At 38.2% G+C, this 12278-nt stretch overlaps 1 protein-coding gene across 6 annotated transcripts in view; it reads right to left on the bottom strand.

The window, feature by feature from the left end:
• CEP152 (centrosomal protein 152) overlaps positions 1 to 12278 on the bottom strand; it is a 128406-nt gene that overhangs the window by 99095 nt on the left and 17033 nt on the right. For all 6 annotated transcript variants that reach the window (XM_037834041.1, XM_037834038.1, XM_037834042.1 and 3 more), the window contains exon 5: positions 11952 to 12230. In XM_037834041.1, the coding sequence (XP_037689969.1) occupies positions 11952 to 12230 (279 nt within the window). The remainder of the gene's footprint in view (positions 1 to 11951; positions 12231 to 12278) is intronic.

The following is a 12278-nucleotide window of genomic DNA, read 5'->3' as shown; positions in this document are numbered from 1 at the left end:
TGTTTCCACATGACGCAGAACAAATGAACTTCAACATTGCAAGATGTTGAAAATTGGATGGTGTAGGGAAAGAAATACAGTCAATGGAAACTAGAGTCTATAATTAACAGTAACATTGTAAATGCTTCCATTAATTGTAACAAAGGCAATATACCAAGGCTAAAGGTCTATAAGAGGGGGACCTAAGGGAGTGTAATGGGATTCTTGGTGGTGGTGGTGTCTGACCTTTTCACTGTATTTTATTTTCCTTTTATCTTTTTTATTTATTCTTCATTTTTTTTTTCTCCTCTTCCTCTTTCTTTGTGGAAGAAATGGAAATATCCTCATGTAGATTATGCTGGTGAATGCATAACTATGTGATTGTACCAGGAATCATGGATTCTTTAATTAGGATGGATTGTATGGTGTGTAAATATAAAAACTGTTTAAAAAAACAAAGGGATACCAGTGCTGGAGAAAGTGTGAAGAGAGGGATGTACCTATTCCCTGTTGATAGGGAAGTAAAATGGTACAGCTCATCAGGAAGGCAGTGTGGTGGTATGGGGTTGCCATATGGTCCTGAAACCCTGTTATTGGGTATATATTTGGAAGAACTGAGAACAGGGAAATGAATGAACATGTGCATACCACTGTTTATGACGGCAGTACCCACGATTTTCAATGGATTTAGGTGGCCTAAGGGTACATCAACTGATAAACAGGATGGTGAACTGTGGTGTATACATACAATGGAATACTGAGTGGCGGGAAGAAGGAATGAAGTTGTGAGGTATGCAACTAGGTGAATGGACCTTGAGGACAGTTGAGTGAAATAAGCCAGAAGAAAAAAGACAAATGTTGTAACACCTCACTAATATGGACTAACTATAATGTGCAAATTCTGAGAATTGAAGCTGAGAGCAAAGGTTATTGGGGAAGGCTTATTGTAAAGGCTCCTAGATTGTAAACTCTTATAGCAGTCACATCCATTCATGAGTTGTAGCAATTATTTGTAAATTCTGAGATGCTGAGTCTTTAGTTAGTCCCTGTAACTTCTGGTATCTTTGCAACAACTGAGACTCAGAGGCAGAGTTCAGCAGCCATGAATGTCAGCATTACCCCATACAGCAATTGTTAAGAAAGCTGAAAAAGAGATCAGATTTCAATTAGAGACATGAATGAAATGGACTTGGTTAGGACTAAGGTAAATCAGACTAAAGAGTAAAGAATGATATTGACTATGTTTCAAAACTTCAACTTCTTTGTCAGACCAAATTATTCAAACACCATAATTACATGGAACTTGACTAGGGGGTTAGAACTTGTTGGTTTGTACAGGTTAGTATGAAGCCCCGATGCATCCCAGAGTAATTTAGACAGAGAATAAAAAGTATTTGCAAAGCCCTCTTGAGGGACTGGAAAAAATTGGAGATATTAAACTTCCCCACCTGGGGAATTCCTGAAAGTCTCACAAGCATTGGGTCTACCATTGAAATAGGCCAATCACTCAGTCTTGGGGCTTACCCTTATGAAGATTGTTACTGCAAAAGAGAGGCTAAGCCCACTTAGAATTGTGCCTAAGAGTCACCCCCAGAGAACCTCCTTCATTGCTCAGATGTGGCTTCTCTCTCAGCCAACTTGAAAGCAAACCCACTGCCCTACCCCCTACATGGGACATGACTCCCAGGGGTGTAAATCTCCCTGGCAAAATGGGACATGACTCCCAGGGGTGTAAATCTCCCTGGCAATGTGGGACATGACTCCCAGGGTTGAGACTGAAGTCAGCACCACAGGACTGAGAAAGGCCTCTTGACCAAAAGGGGGAAGAGAAATGAAACAAAATAAAGTTTCAGTGGCTGAGAGATTTCAAATGGAGTCGAGATGTCATTCTGGAAGTTATTCTTAATGTATGATATAGCTATCCCTTTTCAGTTTTTAGTGTACTAGAATAGCTAGAAGGAAATACCTGAAACTGTTGAACTGCAATCCAGTATCCTTGATTCTTGAAGATGATCATGTAACTATATAACTTACACGGGACGACCGTGTAATTGTGAAAACCTTGTGGCTCACACTCCCTTTATCTGGTATATGGACAGATAAGTAGAAAAATGGGGACAAAAAATAAATGAACAATAGGCGGAGAGAGGAGTATGAGATGTTTTGAGTGTTCTTTTTCACTTTCATTTTTATTTCTTGGAGTAATGAAAATGTTCAAAAAATTGATTGTGGTGATAAATGCACAACTATATGATGATACTGTGAACAACAGATTGTATACTTTGGATGATTTTTATGGTATGTGAATACATCTCAATAAAATTGCATAAAAAAATCAAAAAATTAAAAAAAATTAAAAAAAAAATCTTCCTGCAAAGGCCAGATGGCTTCACAGGGGAATTTTACCAAACAATCCAAAAAGAACTAACACCATTCCTGCTCAACTACTCCAAAAAAACTGAAGAAAAGGGAACACTACTTAACTCATTCTATGAAGCTAATATCACTCTAATACCAAAACCTGATAAAGATACTGCAAGAAAGGAAAACTACATACTAATCTCCCTAATGAATATAGATGCAAAAATTCTCAATAAGATACTTACAAATTGAATCCAACAGCACACTGAAAGAATTATACACCATGACTGAATGGGGTTTATTCCGGGTATGCAAAGATGGTTCAACACAAGAAGATCACTCAATGTAATACAACATTATTAACAAATCAAAAGGGAAAAATCACATGATCATCTCAATTGATGCTGAAAAGGCATTAAACAAAATTCAGCATTCTTTCCTGATAAAAACCTTCAAAAGGTAGGAATCAAAGGAAACTTCCTCAATATAATAAAGGGCATATATGAAAAACCCACAGCCAGCATCATACTCAATGGTGAGAGACTGAAAGCCTTCCCCCTAAGATTGGGATTGAGACCAGGAGGCCCACTGTCAACACTGTTATTCAAAATTATGCTAGAAGTTCTAGTTAGAGCAATTAGGCAAGGAAAAGAAATAAAAGGCACCCAAATCAAAAAGGAAGAAGTAAAACTCTCATTATATGAAGATGACATGATCCTATATTTGGAAAATTCCAAGAAATCTATGACAAAGCTACTTGAGCTAATAAATTCAGAAAGTGGCAGAATACAAGACTAATGGGCAAAAATCAGCAGTGTTTCTATAAACTAGTAATGACCTAACCAAAGAGGTAATTAAGAAAAAAATTCCATTCATGATAGCAACTAAAAGAATCAAATATCTAGGAATAAACTTAACCATTTATGTAAAGTATCTGTACGCAGAAAACCACAAAATATTGCCAAAAGAAATCAAAGAAGATCTGAATAGGTGGAAAGACATTCCCTGTTTGTGGACAGGAAAGTCAAAAGCCATTAAGAGGTCAATTCTACCCAACTGCATTGAATCTACAGATTCAACACAATACCAATCAAAATACCAACAACCTACTTCGCAGACTTGGAAAAGCTAATTATCAAATTTATTTGGAAGGGAAAGGGGCCACAAATAGTCAAAATCATACTAAAAAATAAGAATGAAGTGGGAGGACTTGTACTTCCTGACTTTAAAGCTTATTATAAAGCCACAGTGGTCAAAACATTATAGTATTGGCACAAAGACAGACATATTGATCAATGGAATCGAACTGAGAGTTTGGAAGTAGACCCTCAGGTCTATGGTCAATTGATTTTTGACAAGGCCCTCGAATCCACTGAACTGGGCAGAAAAGTCTCTTCAATAAATGGGGATGGGAGAACTAGATATTCATCTCCAATGGAATGAAAGAGGAACACTACCTCACACTCTATACAAAAATTAACTCAAAATGGATCAAAGATCTCAATATAAGAGAGTCCAGGGAGAACCTAAGATGGTGGCTAAGAGAGACAGGGTAAAAAAACACCTCCTGAAAAATACTAGATAAAAGCCAGAAAGTGACCGAGAACACCAATTCCAGTGACGTACACCAGCTGGACAAGGTCTGCTAAATCCTTAGGGATTGTGCACTTGGTGAAACCAGGAGTCTGCATTCTGAAATGAATGAGTAAGCCACTGAACATCCAGCAGCCACACTGTGGTGTGGGGAAACTGTGGGTTGGCGTTTGGGGACGGACTAGTTCTTTTTTTAAAAACCCAAAAGCAGCCACAGATACGGCAGCAAGAACCGCACGGTGTAGCGCGGCAGAAATGGGCTGTGCGAACGCCTCAATATCTGGCATGGAAGAAAGCCTTTCGCACACCTGCTGCTAATTGTCTCAGAGTGAGGAAGGCAGAGGTGACCCAAAAGGGGAAAAAACCACACACCTTGCAGGCATCTTCCCAGCAGGCTGGGAATGCTTCTGCCCAGCGCAGGTGCCACAGCCCAGAGCCACGCCAAAACACTCAGTGTGACAGGAAGTGTTTCCAGCAACACACGCACACACCACAATATCGGGCGCAGACAATAGCCTTTCGCGCACCCACAGCTAATTGTCCCGGAGCTGGGAAGGCAGAGCTGTGCGAAAAGGGGGAAATTAACAAGCCCTATTCAGCCATCCTTACAGCAGGCTGGGAATGCACCTACATGGCCTGGTGCCCAGAACTTCCCTTGAGGGACAGCGCGCGCTTGTGATGTGGCACAACCTTCCCTCAGCAGAGGCCCTAGAATGGCACGGCTTGGAATAGGGACCCACTTGGAAATCCCAGGGTCCATACGCCAATACCAAGGCCTTGTAGGTCAGCGGCAGAGACAATCTGTGGTGAGACTGAAATGAAGGTTTAGACTCTTGCAACAGACTTAAATCTCCAGGTACACCTGGGAGGTTTGATTATTAAAGCCGCCCTCCCTCCCTAACTGCTCAGACACATGCCCCACAGTCAGGGTGGACAGCACCAACAACACACCCAAACTTGGTGCACCAATTGGACCCCACAAGAATCAGATCCCCACACACCACAAAGACAAAGCTGGGGAGAACTGACTTGAGGGGAACAGGTGACTCGCAGACGCCATCTGCTGGTTAGTTAGAGAAAGTGTACGCCATCAAGCTGTAGATCTGACAAATTAAGAGATTAGCCTTTGAATAATTCTATATATCCTAAAAGAACCCTATTAAGTAAAGCAAATGCCAACAGGCCAAAAACAAAAGAAAATTTTAAAGCATATGAAAAAACCAGACGATATGGATAACCCAAACCCAAACACCCAAATCAGAAGATCAGAGGAGACACAGTACTTGGAGCAATTAATCAAAGCACTAAAGACAAACAACGAGAACATGGCACAGGATATAAAGGACATGAAGAAGAGCATGGCACAGGATATAAAGCACATGAAGAAGAGCCTAGAAGAGCATAAAGAAGAAATTGCAAGAGTAAATTAAAAAACAGATGATCTTATGGAAATAAAAGAAACTGTCGACCAAATTAAAAAGATTCTGGATACTCATAGTACAAGACTAGAGGAAGCTGAACAATGAATCAGCGACCTCGAAGGCCACAGAACAGAAAATGAAAGAACAAAAGAAAGAATGGGGAAAAAAATAAAAAAATCAAAATGGACCTCAGGGATATGATAGATAAAATAAAACATCCAAATTTAAGACTCATTGATGTCCCAGAAGGGGAAGAGAAGGGTAAAGGTCTAGAAAGAGTATTCAAAGAAATCGTTGGGGAAAACGTCCCAAACCTTCTACACAATATAAATACACAAAGCATAAATGCCCAGTGAACTCCAAATAGAATAAATCCAGATAAATGCACTCCAAGACATATTCTGATCAGACTGTCAAATACTGAAGAGAAGGAGCAAGTTCTGAAAGCAGCAAGAGAAAAGCAACTCACCACATACAAAGGAAACAACATAAAACTAAGTAGTGACTACTCAGCGGCCACCATGGAGGCAACAAGGCAGTGGCATGACATATTTAAAATTCTGAGAAAGAAAAATTTCCAACCAAGAATACCTTATCCAGCAAAACTCTCCTTCAAATTTGAGGGAGAGCTTAAATTTTTCACAGACAGACAAATGCTGAGAGATTTTGCTAATAAAAGTCCTGCCCTACTTCAGATACTAAAGGGAACCCTATCGACAGAGAAACAAAGAAAGGAGAGAGAGATATAGAGAAAGGTTCAGTACTATAGAGATTCAATATTGGTTCATTAAAGGACAATAAGAAAGAGAGAGGGAAAAATTATACCTGACGAACATAAAGCAAAGGATAGGATGGCTGATTCAAGAAATGCCTTCACAGTAATAACGCTGAATGTAAATGGATTAAATTCCCCTATTAAAAGATACAGATTGGCAGAATGGATCAAAAAATAGGAATCATCAATATGTTGCATACAAGAGACTCATCGCAGACACAGAGACACAAAGAAATTGAAAGTGAAAGCATGGAAAAAATATTTCATGTACGCTACAGCCAAAAGAAAGCAGGAGTAGCAATATTAATCCCAGATAAAATAGACTTTAAATACAAGGATGTTATGAGAGTCAAAGAAGGCCACTACATATTAATAAAAGGGGCAATTCAACAAGAAGAAATAACAATCATAAATGTTTATGCACCCAATCATGGTGCCACAAAATACATGAGACAAACACTGGCAAAACTAAAGGAAGCAATGGATGGTTCCACAATAATTATGGGAGACTTCAACACATCACTCTCTCCTATATACAGATCAACCAGACAGAACACCAATAAGGAAACTGATAACCTAAACAACCTGATAAATGAATTGGATTTAACAGACATATATAGAACATTACACCCCAAATCACCAGGATACACAGTCTTCTCTAGTGATCACGGAACTTTCTCCAGAATAGACCATATGCTGGGACATAAAACAAGCCTCAGTAAATTTAAAGAAAAATTGAAATTATTCAAAGCACATTCTCTGACCACAATGGAATACAATTAGAAGTCAATAACCATCAGAGGCTTAGAAAATTCACAAACACCTGGAGGTTAAAAATGAGGGGAGATGAAAACATTCCCAGATAATCAAAAGCTGAGGGACTCCATCATCAGTTGTTCAGTCCTATAAGAAATGCTAAAGGGAATTGTGCAGGCTGAAAGGAAGGGACACTAAACAACTGACTGAAACCACATGAAGAAATAAAGATGTCCAGTAAAGATCACCTGGTAAATACAAATACTACTACTATTGTATTTTTGAGTTGTAACTCCACTATTTACTTCCTACAGGATCTAAAATACATAAAGTATAATGATAAATCAGTGGTTTTGGACTCAATGTAAAATATGTAATTTTTGACAAGAACTACATAAAGGTGGGGGAATGGAGGAGTATAGGAATATAGTTTATGTGTCCTATTAAAGTTAAGTTGGTATCAAAGAAAACAAGATTGTTATAGATTTAGGATATTAAATTTAAGCCCCATGGTAAACACAAAGAAAGTATCAGAGAATAGGATCATAGAGATGAAAAGCAGAGTATGGGTTACAAGAAGCAGAGGAAGGGGCAATGGGGAGTTAATAAGAAATGGGTGTAGGGTTTCTGTTTGGGGTGAAGGGAAATTTCTAATAATGGATGGTGGGAAGTTGATGGCATTGCAACATTGTGAATGTGATTAATCCCACTAAATGGAATACTTGGGAGGGGTTGGAATGGGAAGATTTATGCTGTATATGTTTCCACAATTGAAAAAAAAGGCAGTCTAAATAGATAATGACAATCAAATGCCATAGATGATCCTGGATGGGATCTAACATTGCAATATGCTTCCATTAAATGTAACAAAGGCAATATACCAAAGCTAAATGTGTTTCAGAGTGGGATATAAGGGAGGGATATGGGATTCTTGGTAGTGGTGGTGTTTTCTGTCCTTACTATTATATTGTATTGCATGACATTTTATTTTTCTTTTTATTATCTTTTTTATTATTTGCTAAAAAAAACTTTTTTTCATAGTAATCAATATGTTCAAGTGCTGACTGTGGTGATAAATGTACAACTATATGATATCGTGAACAACTGACTGTACACTGTGGATAACTGTATGGTACGTGAATATATCACTATAAAATTGTAGGAAAAAATATAAATAGGGATAAAAGTGCTGGAGAAAACATGGAGAGAGGGATGTATCTATTTATTGTTGATGAGGAGGCAGAATGGTATAGCCTCTCTGAAGGTCAGTGTGGTGGTTCCACAAGAAGCTAAGTATGTGAGGGCTATAAGGTCCTGCAACCTCATTATGGGGTATGTACTTGGAAGATCTGAGAGCAGAGACATGAATGGACATTTGCACACTGGTGTTTATGGAGGCAGTATTCATGATTTGCAATGGGTGGAGGTGGCCTAGGGGTACATCGACTAAGGAACAGAATGGTGAACTGTGGTGCATGCATACAATGGAATATTGAGTAACTACGAGAAGGAGTGAAGCTGTGAAACACACAATAAGGTGAATGGATCCTGTAGACAGCATTTTGAGTGAAGCATGCCAGAAAAAAAGGCAAACACGACAATGCCTCACCAATATGGACTAACTACAATGTGTAAACTCAGAATTGAATCTTAGAGTACAACCTATCAGGGGAACGATTATTGTAATGGTCCCTGTCTGTAAGCTCTCACAGCAGTCAAATCTATTCCTGAATTGTAATGGCTATCTCCAAACTCTGAGATGCTGATCCCTTTGTGTATAACCTGATCGGTCTCTAGAACATCGGGTATCTGTGTGACACCTGAAACTCAGAGCTACAGCTCGGCAGATATGAATGTCAGTATTAGCGCATACAGCAACTGTTGAAAAGAAAAAAAAGAGCCCAGACTTCAATTAGAGATATGAAGGAAGCAGATCTTGCTAAGACTAGGGCAAACCGGGCCAAAGGGTAAAGGTTGAAACTGACTCTGTTTTAAAACTTCAACTTCCATGTGAGACCAAGGGAAGAGATGTTTATTTGGTGCAGGATCTATATTTTCTAAACAATATAACTTCTACAGTCAGTTTGTTCAAACACAATTACACGGAACTTTGAATAGAAAGTGAGATATGGTAGGTTTGTATAGGTTAGAGTGAAATAGCAACATATCCCAAAGTAATTTGGGCAGAGAATAAAAATATATAGGCAGGGCCCCCCTGAGGAGCTGGAGGAAAATGCGGAAGTGCTGGGCTTCCTCACCTGGACCGTTGCTGATGTTCTCACAAACACTGAGGACTGGTGGTTTGATGTGCTGAGCCCTCTATCTTGGGGCTTGCCCTTGAAGCTCGTTACTGCAAAGGAGAGGCTAAACCTGCTTACACTGTGCCTAAGAGTCTCCCCCTGAGCGCCTCTTTGTTACTCAGATGTGGCCCTCTCTCTCTCTAGCTAAGCCAACTCGGTGGGTGAACTCACTGCCCCCCCCCCCCCACGTGGGACCTGACTCCCAGGGGTGTAAATCTCCCTGGCAACACAGGATATGACTCCTGGGGATGAATCTGGACCTGACATTGTGGGATTGAGAACATCTTCTTGACCAAAAGGGGGATGTGAGATGAAACGAAATAAAGTTTCAGTGGCTGAGAGATTTCAAATGGCGTCAAGAGGTCACTCTGGTGGACATTCTTACGCACTATATTTAGATAATACATTTTAGGATTTAATGTATTGGAATAGCTAGAAGTAAATACCTGAAACTATCAAACTCCAACCCAGTAGCCTTGACTCTTGAAGACAACTGTATAACAATGTAGCTTACAAGGGGTGACAGTGTGATTGTGAAAACCTTGTGGATTGCACTCCCTTTATCCAGTATGTGGATGGATGAGTAGAAAAATGGGGACAAAAAAAATTAAATGAAAAATAGGGGGGGATGGGAGGGATGGTTTGGGTGTTCTTTTTTACTTTTATTTTTTATTCGTATTCTTTCTGGTGTAAGGAAAATGTTCAAAAATAGATTGGAGTTATGGATGCAAAACTATATGATGGTACTAAGAACAGTTGATTGTACACCATGGATGATTGTACGGTATGTGAATACATCTCAATAAAACTGATTTTTTTAAAAAAATCAAATCTCATACTAAAGGAAGCCTTCAATTTGGAAAGGCACTTATGTTGCAAAGGCCCAAATACACCCATGCCAGGGACAGTTTCAGCATGAAAACTGTAAGGAAATGTACTTGGACACAAATTTATTTTTTTAAAGAGAGAAATGTGGCAACCAGGTGAAAGTGTCAGGGAAAAAAAACAAAAACAAAAACAAAAAAACAAAAAAACAAAAGGACAAACAACCCAATTATAGAATGGGCAAAAGATATGAGTAGACATTTTTCCAAAGAGGAAATACAAATGGCTAAAAAGCATGTGAAGAGATGTTCATCTACATTCGCTATTAGGGAAATGTAAATCAAAACCACAATAAGATATTCATCTCACACCTTTAAGAATGGCCGCTCGCTATTAAACAAGCAGGAAACTACAAATGTTGGAGAAGATATGGAGAAACAGGAACACTTATTCACTGCTGGTGGGAATGTAAACCACTACAGCTGCTATAGAAGACAGTTTGGTGGTCCTGCAGAAAACTAAATATTGAATTGCCCTACGACCCAGCAATTTTGTTATTTGTTATATACCCAGAAGATCTGAAAGCAGGGACATGAACAGACATTTGCACACCAGTGTTCACAGCAGCATTATTCACAATTGCCAACAATCCAAGTGTCCATCAACAGATAAGTGGATAAACGAAATGTGGTATATACATACAATGGAATATTATGCAGCATTAAGAAGGAATGAGGTCCTGAAGCAAGCGACAACATGGATGAACCTTGAGGACATAATGCTGGGTGAAATAAGCCAGACACAAAAGGAAAGATATTGTATGATTTCACTAATATGAACTAACTAGAACATGTAAACTCAGAGTCTTAAAATGTAGAATATAGGGTACCTAGAGATAGACAGAAGCTAGAGAAGGGAGAGTGGTTACCTAATATATACAGAATTGTTAACGAGGTTGAACTTAAGTGTTTAAGAATGGATAGAGGTGATGGTAGTTCGTTATTGGGATTATAAGTAATAGTGCTACATTGTAAATGAATTTGATTAAAAGGGGTAGTTTAAAGTCATGTATGTCACCAACACTACAAATATAAATAAGTTCTTGCATGAACTACTACAAATGTATGACACTTGTACAGAGAGTTTTAAAAAAATGTATAAGAGACCACGTTTATAGCATTTTAACATTTATACACATTATATCTTTAAAAAAAATAGGTTAATCGGTACAGAATTTCTGTTTGGGGTGATAGAAAATTTTGGTAATGAATAATGGTGATGGTAGCACAACACTGTTAATGTAATTAACACCACATATATATATGGAAGTGTTAAGTGTTAGAGAGGCATGATGTATGCAACCTACTCTCAAATGTTTAGATAATATTCAAACAGATAGATAGAGATATAATAAATGTCATAAAATGCTAAAAGTTGGCCAAATCTGGATATCTGGATGAGGGGTATATATTGAGTTCTATGTATTGTTTTTGAATTATTTTTGCAACTTTCCTGTAAATTCGGAGTTATTTCAAAATAAGCTAAAAAAAATTAAAAAAATAAAAAATAATTTTAAAAAAACTCTTTATCAGGATATCCCAACATAACTTCTCTATGAAACATAGTAAAGTAATAGAAGCCAAGGGCTGAAGTAAAGGAGGGTGGTTATTCTTTGCTAGACTGAAAAAAATTTTTAATGTTTGATTATTTCCGTAGACCCTCTATTTTGAACTTCTGACTTAAGATCATGATTACCTTACATTGTAAACAGCAAACAGCATAACTAATTCATCATGGGCCTGAATAAATTACTTTCAAAAATTTTTGTAGTTAAAATAAATCCTCTCACCATTGCACTTAATGCCAATTTCTTACACAAACATACATGTACACGCATGCACATACATACACAAATTCTTAAAAGCCGAGATCTGACAATACCTGAAAATGGTTCCTTTGAGGATCTGAAAAATTAATTACATTGTTTGGTTGATTATTAAATTCCTGCTTCTGACCATTGGTATATGGCCTAAAGTTTTCTGGAACATGATATAAATCAGTCTGTTCATATTTACTTGGAGGACAATAACCACTTCCACCTTCATCTCCATCTTCTTCAGGATTGTACCCAGGATGTTGGTCTTCATTTTTACTTCGATTCTCTTCCCAACCATTGCCACATTTCTCTCCAACATATAAATCCCGAATCTTGTTATAGTCCTATTAGATAATAAAAGTAAAAGAAAAGCACTAAGATCTATCCCCACC

Source organism: Choloepus didactylus, chromosome 4, assembly GCF_015220235.1.
Source record: "Choloepus didactylus isolate mChoDid1 chromosome 4, mChoDid1.pri, whole genome shotgun sequence".
Taxonomy (NCBI): Eukaryota; Metazoa; Chordata; class Mammalia; order Pilosa; family Megalonychidae; genus Choloepus; species Choloepus didactylus.
This window is presented reverse-complemented; position numbering and strand designations above follow the sequence as displayed.